We start from the raw sequence: 24,551 nt of genomic DNA on the forward strand, positions 1-24,551 counted from the left end.
ATGTTGAATTGATAAAGAATTTGCCAGTTGTCATTTTCAATTTATGCAGAATATTTGAACGGAGTCTCAACCCTTTTGACAATATGTCGATGGGATCACAACTGTCGATCTATCCTGCAAAACGTCAATGCACTTCCCTTATACGAATGCCGAATGCAGGAGGAAGGTCTTTCAGCTTCTATAAAAACAATAGAAAAAGCGATTATTCCTCCCATAACTTGTCTTTAAATGAATAATTGTTTCTACGGTTTCTAAGCGTTTTCACACTTATTCAGACGTCAGTTTCAGATATCGACGTACTGTCATTAACTATGACAACTTGGGGATTATAGAAAGTATAAAAAAAACCTCCTGTTTAGCATCTATTTTGTTCTATTGATGCGTCATTCTACATAATCTATTCTGATAGCCCCTAGTATTTTTGTTTTGATATAACGACCGATTGTGTTTCTGTAAGTCTCGTTGCTGCAAAGCAGAATTTATTCAGGAAATGATTCAAGATTTTGACAAGAATTGTATTTATGAAAACCTTGTATATTTGCTATGGAGAATATTAAAAGGGTCCTCTAGAGTTAACGGAGTGTCTTGCCAAGGACGACGTAGACTCATTTATAACGAAAAGAATGGCGACTGCTTCACAAGTCCAGAGGCTGGTCTTTGATGAGCATTTCAATAGTTCAATATATATATACAACTAATGGACTACTTGATCATTCTTATGTGATAACTAAATATAGAGACGATGGTAACCTTAAAACCAGCTATCTGTCATACAGTTAATTGTAGGATAGAGAAAGAACGTGACCTTCTCTTAATAACAAAGTGTGAAGCTGAAGTTGTAGTGACGGTAGACCCCTTTGGCGCAGTGTAACATGAAAACTTGCGTTTAATTGTGGTCTTCTCAGTATGAGCACTTATTTGAGCTTTCTTCCTGTATGAGCGTTTTTTTTTTTTTTTTTTTTTTTCAACAACTGACGATCCATGACCGTTGATGCAAAACGATAGGTGATTTCTACACCAGTCCCTCGGCGCAGGTAGATGTTTCTTTGACGTAGCTTGTCAAAATGTACCTGATTTACTCAGAAAAGAAATGATACGTATTTTCCGCCTCTTTCAATTCAAAAAGAATCAAGAGACCAAACAAAGCAGAAGCTTTCGAGTCTATCAGTATTGGGAACTGTGAACCTCTTTTTGCTATGGGCATTTGAAAATGAAGCTCAGACCGCGTCCCTCTTTTTTTTTGTTGATTTTTACGCGGACCTCGTCGCGTCTTCATCTCCCGCCCTCCTTCTGGCGCAAACAAATTGTGCTTTATATTCTCAATCCTTTCAATTCCTTTCGTGCCTTGTGCATTATATACTATTGACTGCAACAATGTACATTAAGCAGGTACGCATTCAAAAGTGAGCGCTCATTACTTCTTCTCGTTATAACTGCTGGCTGAAGTTTCTCGTTCTCTGACAGGTTATAATTAAAGGGTTCAAATCTTATAAAGATCAACAAGTCATTGATCCCTTCAGTCCTAAACACAATGTCATTGGTATAGCGGAACATGAGCACTCTTGTCTGCATTCTGTATAAAATAAGAAACTAACTCTTCATAATGACCTAGTTGGCAGAAACGGCTCTGGTAAAAGTAACTTTTTTGCAGGTAAAAAGCAATAAGGAACCAAGCCCTATTTACTCCCAAAAAGAAGAAGATAACCGTGATATTCATCTCTCTTTTCTTCTTCAGCCATCCGTTTTGTTTTAGGTGATGCTTATCAAAACTTGAGCAAGGAAGAAAGGCAAGCATTACTTCATGTAAGAAGATAATTTATATGTGTAAATGCATACTTTGAAAGAACAAAGGCGATTCATTGTTGGACATGTATGATTTTCTAGGAAGGCGTTGGCGCAGCTACTATTTCAGCTTTTGTGGAAATTATCTTTGATAACTCGGATAATCGATTTCCTGTGAGTAGGAAAAGAATTTTCTGATGTTGAATACATGTGTCACCGCATCGTGTCTATGCTTAACAAGACACTCCTCTTTATTTTTGTTGACGGTAGACTGGAAAAGATGAAGTCGTTTTACGTAGAAGCATTGGTTTGACAATGGATGATTATACATTGGACAGAAAAGCAATCACGTAAAGTGTAGTATGATAATCATCCATAGTAGCAGTAACAAACAAGCGTATTAAAATCATTGAACACCATAGCAAATCAGAAGTAGCAAGTTTGTTAGAAAGTGCAGGCTTTTCAAAAGCCAATCCTTATTATATTGTTCCTCAAGGCAGAATCACTTCACTCACAACAGCAAAAGATGAAGATCGACTCAAGATTTTAAAAGAGATTGCAGGTACAAGAGTGTATGAAGACAAAAGAGCTGAAAGTAACAAGTTAATGCAAGAGACACGTAAGTTTTTGTTTTGTTTTTTTTTTTTCTTCTTTTGTAGAAAGAAAAATGAATGTAAGAAAGAAAGTCCATGTCAGGCTAATGCCTTGATGAACGATGCTATTTCCTTGTAGATTTCAAAAAGACAAAGATTGATGAAGTGTTGTCCTACATTCAGGATCGTTTACAAGAATTAGAAGCCGAAAAGGCCGAACTCTCTGAATTCCAGGAATTAGATAAAGAACGTCGAACGATTGAATATACCATTTATGCTCGCGAACAAGCGAGCGCTAATAGAAGACTCGACGATTTGGAAGAGGAAAGAAGGAGACATATCAACTCGAGCGAAAGTCTACGAGACAGTTATTTAAAGAACGAGGAAACTGTTCAACAACAAAAAACCAAATTACGTGACATCCAGCAGTCTATTCAACTGTACGAATCAGAAAAGAAGGATTTCCAAGACGAGCGTGAGACATTGATGAAGGAACGAGCGCAACTTGAACTTTTGATCAAGGACCTTGAAGACTCTCAGATGTCGGAAGAAGAGTTCAAATCCAAAATGGAGAGCGAAATTCGAGCCATGGATGAACAAATCAACACGCAACAAGCTACACTTGCTCAAATTAAGCCACAATATGATGAGTATGTCCAGCAAGAACAGCAATACAGATTGCAATTACGTATCTTACAAGCGGAACAACATCATATTCATGCTAAGCAGGCCAGAGCTTCTAAATTCACTAGCCAGTCAGAACGTGATACATGGCTCAACCGACAAATTCAGGATATCACACATAACCTGACGATACGTCAAAACCAGCTTCGTCAGTTGGAAGCTGAAAAGCAGCAAATCGAACAAGATGTTGCCAAGAAAACAAAGGAGGCTCAGCAACTGAAGGAGGCTCATCGTCAACAATTTGAAGAACGTGAACGCTTAGCCAATGAAGAATTACAATTAAAACTGCAGCGTGATGAAGCGATGGAAGAAAGAAAACAATTGTGGCGTGAAGAAGCAAAAATGGAGGCTGTTGTACGAAACTGTCGCGATGAAATTCGTAAGGCAGAACGAACATTAGCCAATGCGATGGATAAGAATATCAGTACAGGGTTAGCTGCCATTCATCGCATTGTAAAAGAGCAAGGCTTGACAGGTGTATATGGTCCTATTTTTGAATTACTTCAGGTGGCGCCCGAACTTGAAACAGCGGTTGAAGTCGCGGTTGGCGCCAGTTTATTCCATGTTGTAGTGGACACAGATGAAACAGCGACCCAGTTGCTCGAGATCATGAACCATGAAAAATCGGGGCGAATCACATTTATTCCTCTGAATCGCGTCAAGCCACGTTCTCAACAGCAACGACAGCAGGAGGATTCTTTTGATAGAGAAGATGCGGTTCCATTGATCAGTCAGGTTTCTTTTGACCCTCAATTCCAACTGGCTTTTGAGCAGGTGTTTGGTGGTATCATCTTGTGTCGTACCTTGGAAGTCGCTACTACTTATGCAAAGACGTACCATCTGACGGTGGTTACTGCTGAGGGTAATCGTGTGGATGGTCGTGGTGCCATGTCAGGTGGTTATATAGATACCAAACGTTCTCGTCTGAGCGCCGCCAAAAAATTGAGAACGTGGCAAGCACAACTAGAAGAAGAACTATTACGTGGTAAAGATATCAAACAAAATCTTTTGCAGCTTGACCAAAAGGTCACGCAGATTGTCAGCCAATTGCGTATGTTGGAAGCCAAGAAGAAGAAATTGCAACTCAATCAGGCTGTGGATGACGTACAATTAGCAGAAGCCAAGTTGCGAAAGGAAGAAGATTTATTGAAGAGTAGCTTGCTGCAAAAAACAAGAGCATTGGATAATATTCGTGTACACGGACAATTGTTGGAGAAACAGTTGATCAGTTATCAGAATGAACTTCAGTCAGAATTGATTCAATCTCTCACTTCGGAAGAACAAGAGATTTTGCAAAGAAATACTACAGCGATAGAAGAGATTCGTCAAAAGACAGCAGAAACCAAAAAAATGAAGGATCAGGTAAAAAGAGGCGCCGAACCCAATAGGATTTGTTTACAGGACAGCTATCTGTTGGAGCTCATGTGCTAACCATCATTTTTTTGCTTTGCATCATTGGTTCAGCTTGAAGAACGCATGAATAAACTGAAAGACACTCTAGAGAACCAACTTTTACGTAAAAAGGAAGACTTGCTCAATAAGAAAGATAGAGTTATCACTCGAGGCAGTTTGAACGATTTGAACCGATCCAAGAATGAGCTCAAAGCGATTACAAAAAAACTGGTGCGTTTATCAAAACGAATTGGTGATTTGGATAATGAAACGGATCGATTACAAGAGGAGGATGCCAACATTACATCCGGTCTTGAACAAGCGGTGGTAAGAAAACATCTATAACTCTTTTTTTTTTTTTTTTTTTTTGTATGTTGAGATGGGGGGTGTTTACGGGATTTTTCTTTTGTCATATAGGAAGTACAAATGAAGATTACACAAGCTATCCAACGTGAAGAAAAACGACTGGAAGAGAATTTACTTAAACGATCCTTACTTACACAAAAGAAAGAGGAATGTAATGCAAATATTCGTGATCTTGGTGTTTTACCAGATGAAGCCTTTGAAAAGTACAGTCAAACCTATCGTATTGAAAAGTTATTGAGAAAACTACATCGCGTCAACGAACGACTCAAGAAGTATAATCACGTGAACAAAAAGGCATTTGAACAGTATGGTAGATTTACAAAGCAGCAAGAGCAACTCAATAAACGTAAAGAGGAGCTTGATACATCAGAAGATAAGATTCGTGGTTTGATTGACAATTTGGATCGACGTAAGAATGAAGCCATTAAACGTACGTTCCATGACCTGAGCATCAAGTTTGCAGAAATTTTTGAACAGTTGGTACCTGACGGAAAGGGTGAATTAGTGATGAAGTCAGATGTAAGTCTTGTCATGTTTTTTGCGTCATCATTGTCATTGATATAACGTATATTTATTTTATTTATTTTTTTCCCTAGTCAACAACAATACAAAGTATGGATTTAGATAATAGTAGTAGTAGTAGTCAGAGCATTCATAGCAATTCTGCTGCGGAAAGATACAGCGGTATCTCAATCAAGGTGACGATTAAAAAGAGAAAGTTTAGGTTCCTGAATGAATAAAGATTGATCTGAGCTAACACCTTTGCTGGTTTTTTTTTATAGGTATCGTTTAATAGCAAATCAGATGAAGGCCTAATCATGCAGCAACTTTCTGGCGGTCAAAAGTCACTTGTGGCTTTAGCTTTAATCTTTGCTATTCAAAAGTGTGATCCTGCACCGTTCTATTTATTTGATGAAATTGATGCCAATTTGGATGCTCAATATAGAACAGCTGTAGCAGGTAAGCGTCAATATGAGTCAACATCAAAGGGGGCAAAATGGCATCCGTCTCATTCCTTTTTTTTTTTTTTTTCTGAAAAATAAAATAAAAAAATAGATATGATACATAAAATGTCAAATGATGCACAGTTTATTACAACTACATTTAGACCAGAATTAATACAGAATGCAGACAAATTTTATGGCGTTACTTTTCATGCCAAGGTCTCACGTTTCCACGATATTGAAAAAGAAAATGCCATGGCTTTTATTGAACATGAACAGCTTCACTAAATGGTTAATAAAAAAAGTCCATCTCCTTTATAATAATAAATAATTTATTTCTTCATTTTTTGTGGTTTTTTTTTTTCCATAAGTTCCGTATTGCATGTCACTTTGAATAAAGAAAGGGGAGGGTATATAATATTCATTAAAGAATGCGTATATGAACGATATTGCAAGATTGTATATTACAGTGTATAGATTTGAATAATGATAGTGTGCGACAATGGTTAGTTTTTATTTTATACAGATGTTGAGGTATTGGTGATGATGATTATGCTGACAGATTCAGATAAAGATGATTGTTTGTTGTTGTTGTTGTTGTTGTTGATGTTGTTGTGTGTGTGTAATGCAGATCTTCAATATGTTTTTCGTCAGATAATGACGGTGTCACGTAATGAAAGGGGAGCGTTATCAGTAATAAATTATTGTTGCCGTGTAGAGTAACAGAAGGTGGCAAAAAAGAAGAAGGGGAAGAAGAAGTAAATGGCTGATCTTGTTCGTCGCTTCCTAGCATGGGCGATGTTATCCTAGTAGCAGCGGTCGTATGATTTGTAGTCGTTGTGGTAGTAGAGTTAGCAGTAGTAGCAGGAGTAGTAGTCGTAGTGATGATGGTAGTATCCGTCGTAGCAGTGTCTTCCATAAGTATATCTTCATCGTTTCCGTCATTGTCATAGTACACTTCCTCATCTTCTTCTTCACTTGCTAGTTCGTTGAAGCATGCATCAAGCCATGTCTGTTCTTCTTGCACGATTTGATTTGTCATTAGAAGATTGGATGAGGATAAGAGCAGATTTCTCACCAGAAGCTGCCGTCGAAGCGTAGGTTCTCCTCTTCTACTATTGTAAGGCTGATTTTGCTGACTTAATTTATCCACTGAGATTTCAGCTAGATGATACAAGAATTCTTCGTTATTGTAATAGTCTTGTTGTTCGTTCATAGTAGTAGTTGTGTTTTTTGTATTCAGCATGTGCATGGACATTATTTGTATTTTTCTACTGCTGCGGTAAGGAAAGGGGCAGGAGTAGCAGGGAAAAAAAAAAAAGAAGAAAGAGATGCAAGTCCTAAAGATAAAAAAATCGCTTAGGTATTTATATAGAAGCACAACTTTGTCAAAAAGAGAATTCAGGAGACATTTTTAAATTCATGCAATTCCCTTATATGTCACCTTTTTTTCTATCAGCAGGCATTTTCTGACCAATGATTTGACTTATGCCCACATCATATTGTGTGTTGTTTATGAAATAAGCTGACTCCCTGATAATTCATTGGAATTCTTTGAGCGGTTTTATTTTAATTGTTAAAGAAGTGTTTATCTCTACACTATGATTCGCCATTTCATTTTACGTTGATTGGTCCCACTTTTTTTATTTTATTTTATTTTTTGCCCCCTTATTTCACATTTTTTTCCCATTTGAAATCATTGGACATAGTAATGTACGTGTCGCAGTAGAAGTATAATAAATAAATGAGTAGATAGATCAGCGGGTCTAGATTATGGATCGTTTGCCACCACAGTTGTGATTCTCAATTACGTTATTTTCTATAGAAATGGGCAAAAACAACTTTCAATAGAACAAAAAATAAAAAAATGTGACAGGTTGACGAAATAAACAAGACAAATGACCTCTACTAAGAAAGTGTTCCGATGATTAGTTCATGTAGCAAGTGGAAGTTATCGTTGGTAAGAGGGATAATGGGTATGACTCACGTGTTCGTTTGAGAAAAATAGACCCTTTTTCCAACAAGTAAGATAAGAGAAATACGGCTCATTCTTATATCATTATCCCTGTACACGCGATAGAAAACAGAATCCCCTTTCTATCGAGAAGAGAACCGGACTGGGATAGCATTACATTGATTTCTTAAAATAGTCGAGTTTTTTTTTTCTTTGGATTCCCAGATCAACAATAACGTCAAAAAACGATGTGGATGAATAAGGTGAAATAGGCCAAAAGCCACTCCCACTCAACCTTAGATAGAGTTAATTAAAGCGCGTGTAATGTTCACACACCCACACAGATCCACACACTCACATATTATTCTCAACTCTCTCTCTCTCTCTCTCTAACTATAACACACGCGCAGTCATCCTTGAAAATTCATTGATTGCACCCCTCTCAAAGAAACATGCTGCACGAATAGCAAAGAGTGAATGATGAGATGGAGTCTCCGACCTTTGTGCAACAACATCTGACAATATCAGATTTTGACTTTTTTACTATCAGTGAAAACTAAAGAGATACGGATTGTCCAGCATGGAGATAGGAGTCAATGACATGTGTATTTATAAAGTCAACCATTTCCACGACAGCTCTATGATCTTTCTAAGGGGAGGGGGAGGGGTTTCTTACGAGTGTTGTTGACAGGTAATGGTAACAATCAACCTGCTTGCTGTTATCACTTTCTGCCGTTAATCTCCTTCATCACATATTCATTCCATGCATATTTAATTTTGCTACCAATGTCCACGTTGACTAAAGAACGAGCTGCATTTGAAATCTGGGTATTCCAAGAGTTTTTCACTATAATTAGGTTATTTGAAAAAAAGTGAATAACTCTCCCCACCAAGTCATCATCAATGGGTAGATATCAAGCCTATCAAACAATCCTACCTGAGGGCACTAAACGATCTGACATGTATTTCTGTGTATTCCTATAATATTCTCTTGTCTTTTCTTGTTGTGCGCGCTCATCTGCCACAACGGCTTTCTCAAGTGTTGATTTCGCTTCTTCAAGACGATGCTTCATCTCAGATTGCTGTTGTGTTATATTTTGATCCATTTTGTAGATAATAGCAGCAGAAATGCCGATACCTGCTGTTAGCTTCCAGATGAGTCGCACCATACTGTATGTTAAGAAATTATCTTGTCTGTTTTTTATCAAAAGAAAGGGCTCAAAGAGAAGTAGTAAACAGAAATTTGCAAGCGAGGCTAGGGTGAGCGGCGATTAAATTTACTCCACACTTTTTCTTGGAGGGGCAAATTTGATCTCATTTTGAAGAAAAGCTTCTTGTCGTTATTGTATTCCATTTCACTTGAGAGTGAAGGGGAAGAGGCTATGTTTAAACAGGAGCTTTTCCTGGATGCACAATTCAAAAACAGCTTATTGCCTTTTCTGTCAGTTTAGATTGAAAAAAAAGACTTATGTCAGAAAAGATAAAGGATGCCTTTTCATGTCTGCCCACTTTAGTTGAGAAATCTTTTTCAGCCGTTTTGTTGAACAACCTAACAAGTAAGGTTGGCGGAACCTCTTGTCAAATGTACCGAAGTAGAAAGGGCCATTGAACAGGGTCCTAACCAATTTCGCAACCTATAACAACAATATGGTTGTAACTCCATGTTGCTGCTATAACAGCACTCCTTTCAAAAGAATTAGCTTCTTTGCTGAGGCAAAATTCTTATTTACTCTACAACTGTTACTCAAATTCACAACAATAACTGGTAGCGACTTCATCTCAGAATGTCTGGACAGTGAACGGTTTCACTCGTCACGAAATGGGCTTGGAAATCAATGGAAAATATTAGGAGCGCAGCTGTCCCGTCAACTCAAACGGGTTAGAATCTGGAAATTAAGCTGTAAAACTTTACAATTGGAAGGCAAGAGGGAGCTTATATTCAAGTTAGAAGAAATCGAGCCCAAACTTTGACAAAGAAAAAAAAAATAAAAATAAAGTACAGTGGTGATTATTATAGTATAGACAAAAGGTAAAACATGGGTTCCTCATACTAATTTCTCTTCTAACCATCATGCATTTAATTTGAAGAACCCTCACGCGATTGTTTGGCCTGTTGGAAAATGATGACGATAATAGCATTATACATGAAGATTTCTTTACCAAATGACACCGTAATCAATTTTAGTGGCCAGATTGTAGATCTAAATAGTGTTTATCTTTGCAAGACAAAGCATTCCGTAAGCCCTATAGACAAAAAGAAAGTTTCCTCTCTTGCTTGATTGTATTTTGCAAGATATTAAACTTTCTATGCTACAACCTTTATGCCGTGTAATATCGTTCTGAGAATAGAGTTGAGAAAGAAAGGATAGAAGCATGACCGCATTGTGCATATGCTCATTTATACTATATTTTTGTTCGTTCGTAGCAGACGGTCTATTTCTTCAAAACAACAAAATGGCTTTCTTTCTTTCGACTGAAGAGGTAAGGAAAGCTTCGCTGTAACATGGTGTGTTTGAACCTCATGCATTTAAACCTCATACATTTGTAACAATGACGCGCAGAGAGAGCCTTCTTCTACGCATACTGTTTACATTGGATAGTACTGAAAGTAAATTCTGAATAGAAGCTTTTAATAGTACAGATTCATTAACATAATGTAATATTGCGCTGTTGTCTTTCATTCATGTTTCATGATCACTATCTCTAGACTGAGAAAGTAATCTCGTTTCTTATCCTCCTATCCGCATTACAAAGGAGCCACCGTTGCTTATGTACTCCAAAACATGCTCCAAAAGACCGTAGTTGATATTCCACTTAATGGAATACGTGTTACCCATGGCTAAAATTGTTCAAGCAAATCCAACAAGAAGATTAAACTACTCTCATTGTGTCTTCCCTAATAGCAATACTCAACATTTATAATTCTATACATGAGAGAGCAAAAGCTCGTTAAAAAAAGCTAAATGAGTGTGCGTAGGCACTCATTTGGTGCAGTCACTTTGATATCCCTGGTTTATTCTCAAATAGGATGAATACATTCGTGAGACTGTAAGATGCAAAACCAAAATACTTGCACATACACGCGTGAGCAACCATAGACCTATAAATCCGCATTGGCATACGGCTGTTCTTTGTGCCTATTTACAATTTTCCGCAAATCTCTGTTAAAAATGGTTGTAGTTTAGGTTTCATAATTGTACCTGAAAAATAGGAACTCAATCAGTCACTGAAACACAGTCTACAAAAAAAAAAAAAAAAAAAAAAAGAAAAAGAAAGCTTGCATTATAAAGAAGGCTTAGCTAGTTGCTGCGAACGCAAAAAATACCGCGAAAGGAAGATTAAGATGAGTTGAAAGCCTATCACTGCGAGAAACTTCATGAGAAATATGCCTTCATCAACAGTCTGCCGCGTAACCATACCTGTTCTGTCACGTAATGAAATGTTCAATAGATCGTTGGACCTTGAGACTTCCTTCCTGCCTCCATTTTTCTAGTCGGCAAAAACGGATGTTCTTATCAGATTAAAACACAGATTCTAATCTCGAACGCGTTTGTTATCCCGCGACAACCTTTATCTACTGTTCTCACCCCACTCCCTCGCAGTTTTGGACTTCTGTTTGAAAAGCAACCGTTGAGGCAATATAGTCCAAATGAGGACCCAGGTACTTTGGTTCATCATCGTTACTGTTATCAGTGCCTATTGTCGCTAGTATAGTATGACCTATGAATAGCATTCTCTAAGATGGTAATGGCTGGTGGAAGGGATTTGACAATCTACTCTCAGGCTCTAGACCTTCAATTCAAGGCCCCTTTCCTTTATTTACTCTCCATCTGCCGATCGTTTGCGTCCGTATATAGAAGAGACTAAAACATAACTCAAGCTCCGCATTTCCTTCAACTCAAACTTGACTTTAGCCATGTTAACACCATCACCTATTGAGAATTACATTTTCAATACAAAAAACACGTATTGACAGAGTGCCTGGGCAGTTGAACGCATTGTTCTACGTTTTAGAAGGCTCAAATATTCTAGGTTTTCACGTCTAATAGAAAAACGAAAGTCCGCGTCGCCTTCTAAAATCCATAGTTTTAAAGTAATACTGCAGTGATATCTCTTTCCTCGCAGAAAAAAAGAAAAAGAAAAAGAGATCTGCTCATAAATGCCGACAGGTATCTGTAAGACATTAAAAAGCAGAAAAAAATAAAACTCTGACACAGAAACAGCAGTAGAAGCTGCAATTGATTTGTGTGGCGCGTCTTCTGTCTTCTTTTATATATTACACCCAATCAGCGCGTTCAAAACTTTTTGCGAATTTTCAGACTTTTGACATACCGTGCAAGATTTTCAATAATCATGCCCGAAAAACGAAACAAAGATTCCCGCAATATCGCTCAAGAAGCTACGACAACTTGTTGACCAGCATTCAGAGCCACCATAACCGGTCTCCATATTCATCTTGTTCAGAATTGCTTTGGCAGTTTGAAGCAGAGAAAGGAGCTTGAAGAGTACTGCATTGCAAAGTATAATACTTTAAACCTAGAAACCACACGTCTTGGCTACGGCCGTATGTGTATATTTTCCTCTTTACTTTCTGAACATCAAGCAAATGCTGTTCTTTTGTTAAATGTATGTTAAAATGAGGAAAGCCTCCAGAAAGAGACAGTTTCCAATTTTAAGAAGAGTTATCACATAGTTTTAAATTGTTGACGTCTATGGATACTTGAGAGCTATACTATTTTTTGATTTGGTCATTACAAAAATTTCATGTTCATAGTGGCAATTATAAAGACATTAATTTTGTGGTAGAAGGGAAATGCAACTACGCCGAATAGTCTACTGACAGGCGTAATGACAGGTGGGGATGAAGAGGCTACAAAAATCAATGACAAATCTTGAAAACGGTAGCATGTAGTAGCGTGTGAAGGCGTTTCTGCTATGCCTGAAGCATAATAATAGGGGCAACTTCTTTCATGGTAAAGAAATTGTTATGTATATTTTTGTCATATTGCAATCGTCATGCTTGACATTTGCTGAAATACGTATTGAATCAAAGTAGATATCATGGCATCCGGACGAATGTCAGGGGTCAGTGTACCTTCCTGATTTGGTCACCGTTATACTATCAACGACTGTCTTAGGTACAAATCACATTAGCTGAAACAGACATCTTAAAAAAGTACTAGTGTTTTCAAATGTGCATACAATGTAATCACGCTACGGAGGATAACCCCAGATCCGAAGAGTATGCTAAAGTATTGTTGAGCCGAATTTGAGAAAGACTTGACTCTAAAGGATTGACATCAAAAGAGATTTATCCAAAGAGTCGACTGCCTCCTCCTAAATTACATCTCTACAACGGCATTCAGACAGTTATGAACAAGCAGACTGATACTTATGAACCTGCAATGCTCAAGAATAAGGATAGGATCTTTGAAGGGAAACATTAGAGAATTGTATACAAGCAGTCGCTTTTATTGTTGCGGGAAGTTTCAGTGGAATAAATCCACATGAATTTCTACAAATATCTTTGTTCTGGTTAGTAACCCTCCGCGCCCACTCAACCCCCTCCCTCCCTACAGAAGATAAGGTCCGTTGTCTTAATTGCTTACAGAAATAGAACAACCCAAAATTTCCTTTTTTTATACATGATAACTCTCGGAACGCTATTGGCATAGAGCGGCATCGTATGTATATCTGCAGAATAGCTATAGCCATTGGCCAAATAACAAGAATGAAGCTCTTTTGCTACTAACAAGACCATAAAAAGTCACTAAAAGAACTATTATCATGTATTAGGACGCTGTTACATCTTGTATAGGTAGATGCAATATAAAATTCTACTATTTCCCATGTAAGACATTCATTGAAAGCTACGCCTAACCAGGGTGCTCAAATGCTCCATCGTAAGATTTGAGCTTTTTACTCTTACCTTTCCTTTTTCTGACGGGCAAAAAAGTAAAAAAAAAGCAGAAAAAAATAAAGGTCTCATTTTGGGAAAAATTAAATTGCCTACTAAAATAGAATCTGAAACTTCAAAAAAAAAAGAGTAAAAAAAAGATGATCGCGTACAAAAAAAAAAAAAAGCCAAAAAAAAAGGGACTTGAAATTTTATCACACCTGTCGTTGAATGTTAACTGACTTTTGAACCATTTCAAGAGGGGGGGAACTGGGTCCCTCTCTTAGAAGATTACAACATTTATAGAGGCGCGGAACACGGTCAATAAAAGCGGATCGTCATAAAAATACCCATTTGTTCAAATGAATATAAAAAGGACCGTCTTTGGATGCAACAGCTCTCTTTTTTTTGGTCTTCAAAACCTCAACCTCTACATTCTAAGCCTATTCATCTAAACGCAGGTCGTTCTTATCAAAATCATATTCAACATGCAAGCTCAATTCCTCGCTACTCTCTTTGCCACCATCGCTGTTCTCGCTGCTTTCGTCGCCGCTGCCCCTGCTACTGAAAAGAGACACAAGTCTTACAAGGGCACTGCTACTTGGTTCAAGCCCAAGCATGAAGGTGGTAGCCATGCCGCTTGTGGTGGTAAGCACATCGATAATCACTCTCGTATCGTTGCTCTTAACGCTAAGCAATACGGTGATGAAGATGAAGAATCTGAATGGTGTGGTAAGGAAATCAAGATCCATGGTAAGCATGGTTCCGTCACAGCCACTATTTTGGATGTCTGCCCTGAATGTGACAAGGGTGATCTCGACTTGACTCCTGTCCTCTTCAAGGAAGTCGTTGGCGACATGGACATTGGTGAAGGTGATATTGAATGGGAACTTATCTAAGTAGAACCATTCGTCATGATGAGTTGATCTCATTCTTTTTTTGCTTTCAGTCATCTGTGATGACGAACACAACGATTCAAATTACTGACACAGGTTGTCATTCTCATCTATAATGCTCGAGGTAGACATCAAAGTTCATGATACTACCATTAACTTATTAAATACAATTTGCAGTTCCGCTGAACCTCATCTATCATTCACAAATAAAATAATTTTTCACTCAAAATACTCATGCATTGACTAGGTGTTGTAATTTCAATTATTGTCAACAATGTCTCAAGTTTTTTTTTTTTCTTTGGTTTTTTGTGTTTGTACGTTCGGGTCACTTTGAACAAAACAAGAGAATGCTGTTGTTAAGTCATCCAACACTACAATCATTGACTGAGCGTTCTGCTGGTGCAACGTCGGAAGCGGATCATCCCATCCGGTTCCACAAGATCGAGTACCAAAATAAACATTTGCAACTGAGTAGTCAATGCTTTAGTGCAACATTATCTGTATCACGTTTATGTAACAATAAAAGTATCATCTTTCCCAGACATTGTCCTACCTTTCTTCCACTCTAACAGTCTATGATGTAAAGCGCGCGGGGTTAGTACCGCAACAACAGTCTTTCCTACATAAAGCTCCCCACCCCCATGGCCTATCTCTTTATATTCTAACTGCTGTGTCTATTAGTTACAAAGCAAAAACTCAAAAGATGACCCATCAACACATTTTGTAAGGATACCATTGCGGCTACAAAATCTGTTCAAGGTGTTTTTACCACAGAGAGCATCGCTTTCATGATAATGTTTGATGTCAATGTCGGTCGAGAGCCGCTAGCTGAAATATAACTCTCCTTTCAAATTGACGATTAATAATTGAGTTCTTTCTCATTTACAAGGGTGGGTCAACATCTACACTAAATTAGAATATGCCAATTTTTTTTTTCTTTTTTTATTCCTTCTCTATTATGAGAATAACGAACATTATGCTTTGGTGGCTTCCTGCATGAGTGTTTGCAATAATAGCGATCTTTCTCTAGCCGACATATCAAACAGAGACCGATTCAAAATAGTGTCTGCTATGTTATTATTAATGTCATTGTTCGTTGTATTTACAGCCGTTGCCAATGTTGATAAATTACTCTCCGCTGGCTCAGGATCGGTGAGATTAATCCCAATAATGTAATGGTGTCCACGTCGCTTATGGGTGGCAGCTGAAGCGTCATCACCACCTGTACTATTAGGGTCAGTGCTTGTAGGGTTGGCGGTAGGGGCAGTGACGGACGGTGAAGCCTCCCAATACATCGTAAAATCGATATCCCCTGTATTGTAGAGATTGAATAACTGTGGATAAAGGTCTTGAGGGACGTAAGGGTATTGACTCTCAAGGTTATTTTGTCGCCATTGCATGCGTGCATTCAAAGAAAATGACTTGAGAGTGGGCGAGTCGAACGCTATCTGACCATCGTCTCTCTATTCAAGGGGGATAAATTCGTCATTAGAGCGAGTAAAGACGAGCGTAGTACTGTTTTTTAAAATAAAAGTAACTTACAAAGGATAAATTGTCAACATGAAAGCCTATAGGTGCTGGCTTCTCTATCACTGATTTTCTGTCGAGCAATTCACCAGAATGAAACAGGCGAAGGCCATTCGCCGTCCACGCTTCAGGGCTGCTATCACCAACCTTCTCCGAGATCTCATCCTCCTTCGTTTGTGATGTTTTCTTGGTGATCTTGTAGTAAGCATAAGTTGTTTGTCTTGCTGGGATGGTGGTTTTCGCTTCGACATCTTCCTTTGACGTCAAATCAACACTGAGTGGCGAGATGCTCCAGACAGGGCTGTTGACGGTTAGCTGCACTAATCCAAAGTTGGTCAGGGTTTGCAAGTTCTCAATCTCCACGCCCAGAATATACCCACGCTCATCCTTTTTCTCTTTCTGGTCATCGTCGGCAGCGGATAATGTGGGAACAGTAGTAGTAAAGGTGTTGCTGGGACGTGTAAATGCATTAATTTTTAAAGAAGGAATGACTTGAAGAGGTAATGTATAATGAAGTGTACGATGGGCAATCATATTCTTCTTGTTGTTGTCTTCATGATCGTCCGGTTGGTAAGAAAAGAGTAGTTTGATGCTATGCTTACCAATACGATCACCGCGTATCCAAAGAGGGATCAAGGTAGTTTCCCCTGGCATGACAACGCCATGTCCATTTCCAGCCTTGTTCGCTGGTAAAGGAATAGTGATGACGCTAGGATCAAACAGTTGATTCTCGACCGTTAAACTAGTAGATGTACTACCTGTAGCCGTACGATCGGCTAGATGAGATAGGGGGAAGGAAGAAAAATCTTTGGGTAAACAAACGCAAGAGCTTCCTTTTTTTCTTTTAGAGCAATCTTCTTTACCATAAATATCTTTGTCCATGTCTTCTAAATTTCCAATGCAGATGAAGCTAGGATGACTTGTTTTGACTCTAAGCGCTGTCAATCCTTTATTTCCTTTATTATATACTTCTAATACTGTTTGAATGACTTCACCAGACAAAATAGCCCCCGGTACCTGATGACAAGTGAGTTCAAGCAGAGGCATGGGCGAAGTGACCAAGATATCCATCGAACGATCTTGTGAATAGACCACTGACATTCTTTCTTCTTTTGTGCGGTTCAGTCGTTTGCCTCTCTTATGGAAGTACTTGAACGTGTGAACAAGCTCGTTGAGAGTGTAATGTAACCCTTGAATCTGAACACTACCCTCATGACGAGGAATGATAGTCAAACTGATCTACAGTCAAGAGAACAGGAGAATAGGAGAAGAGGATGAGAGATGGTTCTCGACGAGAGTCAATTAAAATTCAAGTCAAATAAGAATACTCACTGTTGCCTTTTCCAGCGGCTCCAACGTCAATGACTGTATTGTTTGTAAATCGTAGTTTTCATATTCAAGCATATCGGCATCGTTTTCCTTTGGTTTGCCTTCAGGCATGATAGTATGATCTATTTTTTCTTCTCTATCTCCATTTTCATTGTTCGTGGCATCAGGCTTCTTATACTGACAGCCAAGTATCAGATCAGATAATTGAAGAGCCACAAGTAAAGGGTTGTACAATTGTATATGAACGATGGTAGGTTCTATGGTTCATTCGATGAAAGGATTAGGTCGACCTCTGCCATTTTTTTTTTTTTTTTCTTTTTCCCATTTCATACCTCCAACTGCGCAAACGATGCGTTGATCATCTTGTTGTTGTACAGCCATACGCTTTTTTGAACTAGAAATGAATCCATTGGCAATACTGTTTTCCAACAAGGCCAATTCCATTTGGGCCCATAAATCTTGATCATCCGATAAATTTGTTGCGTGGTGATCCATAGGTGTGCCTGCAGTGTCTGCTGCTGCTGCTGCTGCAACTTCTTGTTGCTGTTGTTGTTTATTGGACAAAGTGACTTTAATGCCTTTTTGAACGTCTATCACGGGCAGCTGCAACACATCGGCGGACAACAAGCATACTTTGGAAGGGTCTTCCACAACACCTTGCGAAGCAGCATATTGTTTATAAATGTACAAAAACTCACGAATATGCGCCATTTGTTGTTGTACACTCTGTGATTGTTGTTGTTGTTGTTGTTGTTGTTGTTCAGTGTTGTTCGCCGTCTTTTGATGCTGATACATCCTGCTGTTGTTATTGTCCGATAAGACGTGAGCAAAATGATGTACGGCTTCTTCCAACTTTCCTAAATGGAAAGCTTGTCGACCGAGTGCAAATTGTATATGGGATTGTGCGACTGACCATCCTTTATTCTTCAAGCTGTGTTGATATTTATACTCATCGTCCTCTCGGCTGTCTTTTGATAAGGCATCCGCGTTGTTAGCAGCAGCACTCCTTGCTGCTCCTGCTGCTGCTGCTGCTGGAAAAACAAAAGAAGCCAGTTGGTAACATCGATAGGCATGAACACGTTGCAAAGCTTTCCCATAACGATGGCCTGCCATGACCAAGTGAAAAGCGTATTTACGCACCATAGCGCCTCCTCTTCCTTCGTTGGGTTGGCCACTACTGTTTTGATAATTTCGCAAGCCTCTGTGCCTGCTCTGAGTGGCATTGGCGGAGGGCAACAGCCTACTGCTTTTCCTTTTTCTCTTCAAGAAGGCATGGGCAGCCAGCTCCAAAAATAATCCTGATCGTACGTCCCAATCCTCTCCCGTCATGCGCACCAGAGCAGTGGGAATCTCTTTCCAGAAACCACAGGCTTTCAGCAACTCGTAATACATAATGGTGGTACGTGTAGCGTAGTACGGTAATCGGCATCGTGTCAGGTACTGTTGAATCGCAAGTTCCATGTGACGATCGATCGAAGCTATATCCACTGTGCTCTTACTCAGGTTGTTGTTGCTGCTGCTGCTGTTGTTGTTGTTGTCGCTGTTGCTGCTATATGGATGTGTACCCGTGTTTGTACCAGGGTGGCTGTTCAGACTGCTGCTGAGGCCGTCCTGACGGGTGGCGGTCAGAAAGAGCTGGCAAAAGGCCATCATTTCCAAGGTTCCGGCGTGGTAAGCATACGCTTTCTCTGTGGCAAAATCCCTGCGCACGGTGTCATAAATGGTATAAGCGAATTTATAATCACGCAACATGAAGGCGTAATCGGCTAATTTACGAAGTTGAGCCTCTGGGGTGTTGTGAGGGTAGACCATGAGCTGGTGCACGCCGTGAGGCACGTTGGAGTTATTTTGATGGTTGACGGGGAGAAATTGTACAGAAGGTGGAGGGTGAGAGGAAAACGATCGACTGTTGCCTCCAAACAGACGTCGACTGGCGCCAAAAAGGCGGCCGGTCAGTCCACGGCGTGGTGCAGCGATTTGTTCATTCCAATGTTGGATATTGCGTTCCATAAACGGAAGCAGGCTCTGCGTGACAAAGGCGCGCATCATGGATTTGAGGTTTTGAATGTCATCGAACGTCATCAAGCAGCCGTATTGGATAGAGGAGGGTTGTCTGTCCTGAGAGGCGTCTTCTTGTGGGACAGACTCAGTGGGGTTATTTTCATTTCGCTGAGTGTCCACTTCCATATCGACAGGTACTGACTGGATGGATGTGCCTTGTATAATGGTGGTGGACGTGGGAAGTGTTTGTTGACTGTTGGACGAGAGAATAGAATTCGCGCGTGAGTGACTGGGGGAAGAAGAAGGTGACATGGAAGTGGGTGAAGTGATACTGATAGGGGAAGAGATTCTATCCGGTGGTGGTGGTGGTGGTGGGTGTTGGACGGTAGGCATGACTGAACTCGTATTCATGTTGCTCAAGGACAAAGACGATAGGGAAGAAGTGTCTGTTGAGTTGTTATCTTCAGTAAATGATTGCAGGTCAGACTCTAACCTGTAAGTGTCTGTGATTGTGTCGTGCCAAATCGCTCGAATCGCTTCTTCGGCTAGATATTCTTCTTCTTCTTCTTCTTCACCCTGCCTTCTTGGTTTAGAATTGATGCGGAGTAGATAGCAATGTAATCCTACTGTTTTTTTCAACTTTTCAAATAAATCGTTGGCTCTAGGATGATGTGTAGGAAAAAAAAAAAAAAAAAAAAAAAATTACACAGTAAAGGGATCAATAGGTTGTCTCTATGTGTGTTTCTTTTTCTCTCAATAAAAAGAATTGGAAAGGGCAAACCAGCCGCTGTTCTTACTGTTCATCTGAGGTTGTAGTTGGATCATGAAGCACAACATAATATCGCAACACATTAGGATGGATGTAAGGTCGGTCAACAGTAAAAGAAGGTATGTTTGGATTGTATAGTTGCATGATCGTCTGGAGAGGGTCGGGATTAGCCGAGGAAATGACCACCATGGTGGCGACAGGATGATCAAAGGTCTCATATTCCGTAATGCCTCGTAATGATAAAAGGGTTTTCTTAAAGTCGATATACCAAGGCATGAACTGATCAAGAGGTGCTATTCATTTGTTTATTTATTTATTTTTCTTATTCATCCACATCCCTCTTTCAATAAAAGTGTTCTAGAAATAGGCAACTTACTGTTCAAGTAGTCGTCTGTCACATCTTGTTTGGTTCTAATCATGGAGTTTTCTTGTGGTTGAACATTAGGATATCGTTTCATTTTATCTTCCATCATTTTCATTACACTCTGATGATTGGGTTCGTCAAGTCGGTGAATAGGTTTCAATCGAAGCATAAACTGATCGATAGGGATAGGTACACCTTGCCAATCGCGTGGCGTTACTTTCATAAGCGTATAGAGAAATAAGAGAAGCGTCAATAAATTGTCCTCTGGCAAGGGTAAAAGTGTATAAAAGAAAGTACCTCGCCCTTCTACAGGCGCACCAAAAGGCTTGAGTAAGTCAGTCACTGAAGGTATATGATTCAATCGGCATAATGCTTCGGCATCGTCACTAGCAGTAACTGCTATGACAGGAGATAATGTTTGAGCAATAAAGTCAAGGGAATACATTGTTGATGCTGGAGGAGGCTTCAAAGGTAATGGTTTCTCCATGTATTATTAAGGGATAGGATGAATGGTATACGCAATTGAAAACTGTCAAGATGGGGGGTGGAAATGGAGAAAGAAATGAGGACCAGACAACAGATCTTTTTGGTTTGTTTGGCCTTCATGCCAGAATACGATAGCGTCTGTATTTTAATAAAATTGAATGGGCGACTTTTTTATTTTATTTCTTTATAGTCTATCTGCTTGCTGGATAGATAGTTGTACGCAGCCGTTGAACAGTTACCATCCACCCCGTCCATTGGCTTCTTTTTTCAGAAACAACAAAAGAATGGCCTATTCGACGAACTCGGGTCTTTTTTGCCTCCAACCCCTCCTCACACAACTCGAAAAAAGCAGCCACTCCTGTATGCATAAGGATCCATCACGATATTTGAACTTGTATTAAAAAATTTCTTTTTTTATTATGTTCATTTTTAGCAAAACTACAAAAAACATAGCCAAGATTGGAAAATGATTGTAAAAAGGGGTGTATGTATAATATAATGTATGTCATGTCGAGAAACTGGATAAAAAAAGATATACTTTTACTTATATCATATATATATATATATGTATATAGTGTTGAAAAAGAATGTGTTTGTAAGAAAAGAAAAGAAAAAAAAAAAAAAAAAAAAAGATCAATCATGTCATAAAATATTCCAAAAGAAAGAAGAACGAGGGAGGGCTTATAATTCCATATGTACACCCATATCCATAATTGCTGTTGTAGTGGTGGTGGAAGTGGCATTGGGATCATCTGTTGTATTAGCACTTGTAGCAGTCGCCGCGGCAAAAGCAGCGGCAGCAGCAGCAGCAGCAGCAGCGGCGGCGGCCGCATTAGAAGGAGAAGAAGAGGAGGAGGAGGAAGATGAAGAGGCTGATGAAGCACGATTACTGCTATTACCATGAACGGTTGTATGCCGGCCATCGTGCTCTTGCGATTGATGTAATGGATGGGATACTAATTGATCAGGTACCCTAGTAATATAACTGAATCCCGAATTTCTCGGCATGATCAACGCATCCATATTGCCATGATTGTTTACACCTTGACGATTGTTGTTGTTGTTGTTGTTGTTGTTGTTATGATTCATTCCTACTGATGCAGCAGCATGATTCATATGGGTAGCGACAATGGCCGCTGTCGTAGCATGGGTTGCAGGCACAGCTGTTGTAGAAGGAATCGTAACAGAAGTTGCAGGAGGGTGAACAGCAGCATCCGTCGCAGTCGTCATCGTCGTCGTCGGCGTCGGCGTTATCGTCGTAGTAGGAGTGGCGTGATTTACTGGCGTATGATTTATTTCATTCGTAGTTCTTGCAGCAGTAGCAGCCGCAGCCGCAGCCGCAGCAGCAGCAACGGCCATGGATGAATGGGTGGTAGTAGTTGTGGTAGTCGCAGCCGTAGTGGTAGGGGTAGTGGTAGTGGTAGTGGTAGTGGTAGTGGATTGTCTTTCAACACACCACCATCGATGACCATCGGCCCAAGCTTTGGATTGACAAGGCTTTGAGCAATATTTTGCTTTTCTACAGCGTCTGCATTTTGCGAATTCTCTGGGTTGCGTTTCCCATTTACCACACGATAAATTAGCACAACGACGCAAACCACCTTTCGAATCATCCCTACGACAAGCGTTCCTCATGATGACACCAGCCCAATACTGAATAGGGCCGTTGGTAGAGCTATTATTGTTACTATTGCTATGGGTATGAGGATGGTTGTGGAATCGGTGGGAACAACAAAATTTTTCTACTACGCTAAAAACGTTCTTTTCATAGGCTGTGTGAAATAGATCACGGATATGAGGATATTTTGAGAGATAAGCTAATAATTGCAAGCATAAAAGGATATCTTCTTCTCTTTGAAATAAAGTGTTGTTATTTAGAATGTTGTCAACCTGTTGTTGTTGTTGTTGTTGTTGCTTATGAACACGGCGATGACGTCGTTGTTGTGGATCTATTTTTACATAAGGAAAGGTAGAACGACGACGCTGTTTGAATGAGGGTTTAGTGGTAGATGTATGATGTGCTGCATTAGAAACAGAAGAGGATGCTGATGATGGTAATGGGTTACTGGTAATGGTAGTTGCTGTAGTGTTATTATGATGGGTGGCGGCGGTGGTAGGAGTGGTATTAATAGCAGTGGCAGTGGTAGTCGAGGAGAAGGAAGAATTTGTATCTATGAGAAATTCCAGATGAGCCAAGGTGATACAAAAAAATGAACAAGATATTGGGAAACGGATGAATTATTTTACCTATCAAACTTTTATCTTGCACTGCAGCAGTTGTAGTAGTATTGGTGGTAGTGGTGGTGGTATTATCATTGTTGGTATTTGTATGATTCATAATGGTATTGTCATTCTTATTTTCTAGAATAACACCAATCAATTTTTTGGGTGTTAATAATGAGATAATTTCTTTTTTTCTAAAAGGTCTTAAAAAATTCTTATAATTTTTTTACTTGTGGTATTTTTCTTGTTGGATGATGTTATTTCGTGTGTTTTTAAATACTGAGACAGGTTGTTAATGATGAAAGGGATAATACCCGCTTCTACGACTTTTGTTCTAATCTGTTCGGAACCCCTGACACCAACGTTAACAACACTTTGAAAAGCAAGCGTCCATTTCCAAATGGTGAGTTTATTCAGTGCTTGTTGTTGATGTTGCCGTTGCTGCGATTGAGTCAAGATGCGAACCAGTCTTTCTATACCGCCATCTACACAAAGAATTTCTCTGATTCTTGGCGAAGTGGAAGTGAGATAAGCGAGATGGGTCAAGGAGTTGACTAATGGTAAGGTGGCTGTACAATCTAAAGCTCTTCTATCATACAAAGCAGATGTAATACATACAGCTGCTCTGCTTTGAGAAGGGAAGCATAAATTAGGTTCTCTCATGATTTCTTTAAAAATAAAAAGACAATTGTATATGACTGTGAGTGTGAGTGTGAGTGTGAGTGTGAGTCTGTGTATAAAGATGAATAAATAATTAAAAATAGTGTTGTATGTAAGTGTATCTAATAGTAAAATAGAATAGGGGAAGGGGGGTGGGCGGGGGGAATAGATGTATTTTATGTATGATTGTCAGAAAAGAAATAAAAAAAGAAAAAGAGGAAAAAAATAAAAAGAAAAAAAGAGTGTTTTTTTTTTTTTTTTTTTTTCTGAAAAAAAGAAAAGGGGAGGGGGATGGGTTTGAAGGCGAACTTTTTCTTTTTTTTTTTTTTTCTTTTGTCTAGCCAATGAAAAGAATTCTATTTATTGACTTTAAAGGTAATTATTTTATTGGTTTGTAAAAATGTGTATTATTTATCTGACGATCTTTTTCATGATTTTTTATTATTGGTCGGATGATATGTTGTCAAGGGCTTAGGCTTAGTAATAGCATCCAAAGTAGTCATATCCGTAGTCATACTCATCATGCTAATAGAAGTCTGTAGAAAAACCTGGATTATAAGAAAGGTAAAAGGCGGTGATGGTTGCGGCACAATATTAGCATTAGAATGAGTACCAAAAAATGATGTAATAAATTCTATTTATCATCAAATTAGATGTTATTTGATAATAATAAGAGTTAAAATAA

At 39.1% G+C, this 24,551-nt stretch overlaps 5 protein-coding genes across 5 annotated transcripts; 2 read left to right on the plus strand and 3 right to left on the minus strand.

The window, feature by feature from the left end:
* Positions 1-1,374: 1,374 nt before the first annotated feature.
* BDF20DRAFT_911760 (chromosome segregation protein sudA (DA-box protein sudA)) lies at positions 1,375-6,049 on the plus strand (the record flags this gene model as incomplete). Its single annotated transcript, XM_053083872.1, has 13 exons — positions 1,375-1,389; positions 1,465-1,540; positions 1,613-1,651; positions 1,736-1,803; positions 1,885-1,956; positions 2,053-2,132; positions 2,205-2,401; positions 2,515-4,421; positions 4,524-4,778; positions 4,869-5,336; positions 5,414-5,515; positions 5,600-5,777; positions 5,874-6,049. The coding sequence occupies 13 exons, from the start codon at positions 1,375-1,377 to the stop codon at positions 6,047-6,049; spliced, it is 3,633 nt and encodes a 1,210-aa protein (XP_052938490.1).
* A 2,492-nt stretch (positions 6,050-8,541) lies between these two features.
* BDF20DRAFT_861229 (uncharacterized protein) lies at positions 8,542-8,988 on the minus strand. Its single transcript, XM_053080567.1, has one exon. It carries the CDS (start codon positions 8,882-8,884, stop codon positions 8,639-8,641), a length of 246 nt encoding a protein of 81 aa, XP_052938491.1. The 5' UTR covers positions 8,885-8,988; the 3' UTR covers positions 8,542-8,638.
* Positions 8,989-13,811: 4,823 nt separating this feature from the next.
* On the plus strand, positions 13,812-14,815 carry BDF20DRAFT_861232 (RlpA-like double-psi beta-barrel-protein domain-containing protein-containing protein). The gene has a single exon (XM_053080568.1). The coding sequence runs from the start codon at positions 14,100-14,102 to the stop codon at positions 14,508-14,510; it is 411 nt and encodes a 136-aa protein (XP_052938492.1). The 5' UTR covers positions 13,812-14,099; the 3' UTR covers positions 14,511-14,815.
* Positions 14,816-15,481: 666 nt separating this feature from the next.
* On the minus strand, positions 15,482-20,984 carry BDF20DRAFT_911764 (ER-golgi trafficking TRAPP I complex 85 kDa subunit-domain-containing protein; the record flags this gene model as incomplete). Its single annotated transcript, XM_053083873.1, has 7 exons — positions 15,482-15,970; positions 16,050-16,810; positions 16,898-17,273; positions 17,367-17,620; positions 17,696-20,025; positions 20,162-20,426; positions 20,510-20,984. The coding sequence occupies 7 exons, from the start codon at positions 20,982-20,984 to the stop codon at positions 15,482-15,484; spliced, it is 4,950 nt and encodes a 1,649-aa protein (XP_052938493.1).
* A 664-nt stretch (positions 20,985-21,648) lies between these two features.
* Positions 21,649-23,869, minus strand: BDF20DRAFT_935866 (uncharacterized protein; the record flags this gene model as incomplete). Its single annotated transcript, XM_053084762.1, has 3 exons — positions 21,649-23,154; positions 23,231-23,344; positions 23,437-23,869. 3 exons carry the CDS (start codon positions 23,867-23,869, stop codon positions 21,665-21,667), a joined length of 2,037 nt encoding a protein of 678 aa, XP_052938494.1. The 3' UTR covers positions 21,649-21,664.
* Between the last annotated feature and the right edge of the window lie 682 nt (positions 23,870-24,551).

This window comes from Mycotypha africana (genome assembly GCF_025528875.1).
Source record: "Mycotypha africana strain NRRL 2978 chromosome Unknown BDF20scaffold_3, whole genome shotgun sequence".
Taxonomy (NCBI): Eukaryota; Fungi; Mucoromycota; class Mucoromycetes; order Mucorales; family Mycotyphaceae; genus Mycotypha; species Mycotypha africana.

Bases quoted from the DNA above. Each gene is read 5' to 3' on its own strand.
- BDF20DRAFT_861232 (XM_053080568.1), top strand. From the start codon at position 14,100: ATGCAAGCTCAATTCCTCGCTACTCTCTTTGCCACCATCGCTGTTCTC.
- BDF20DRAFT_861229 (XM_053080567.1), bottom strand. From the start codon at position 8,884: ATGGTGCGACTCATCTGGAAGCTAACAGCAGGTATCGGCATTTCTGCT.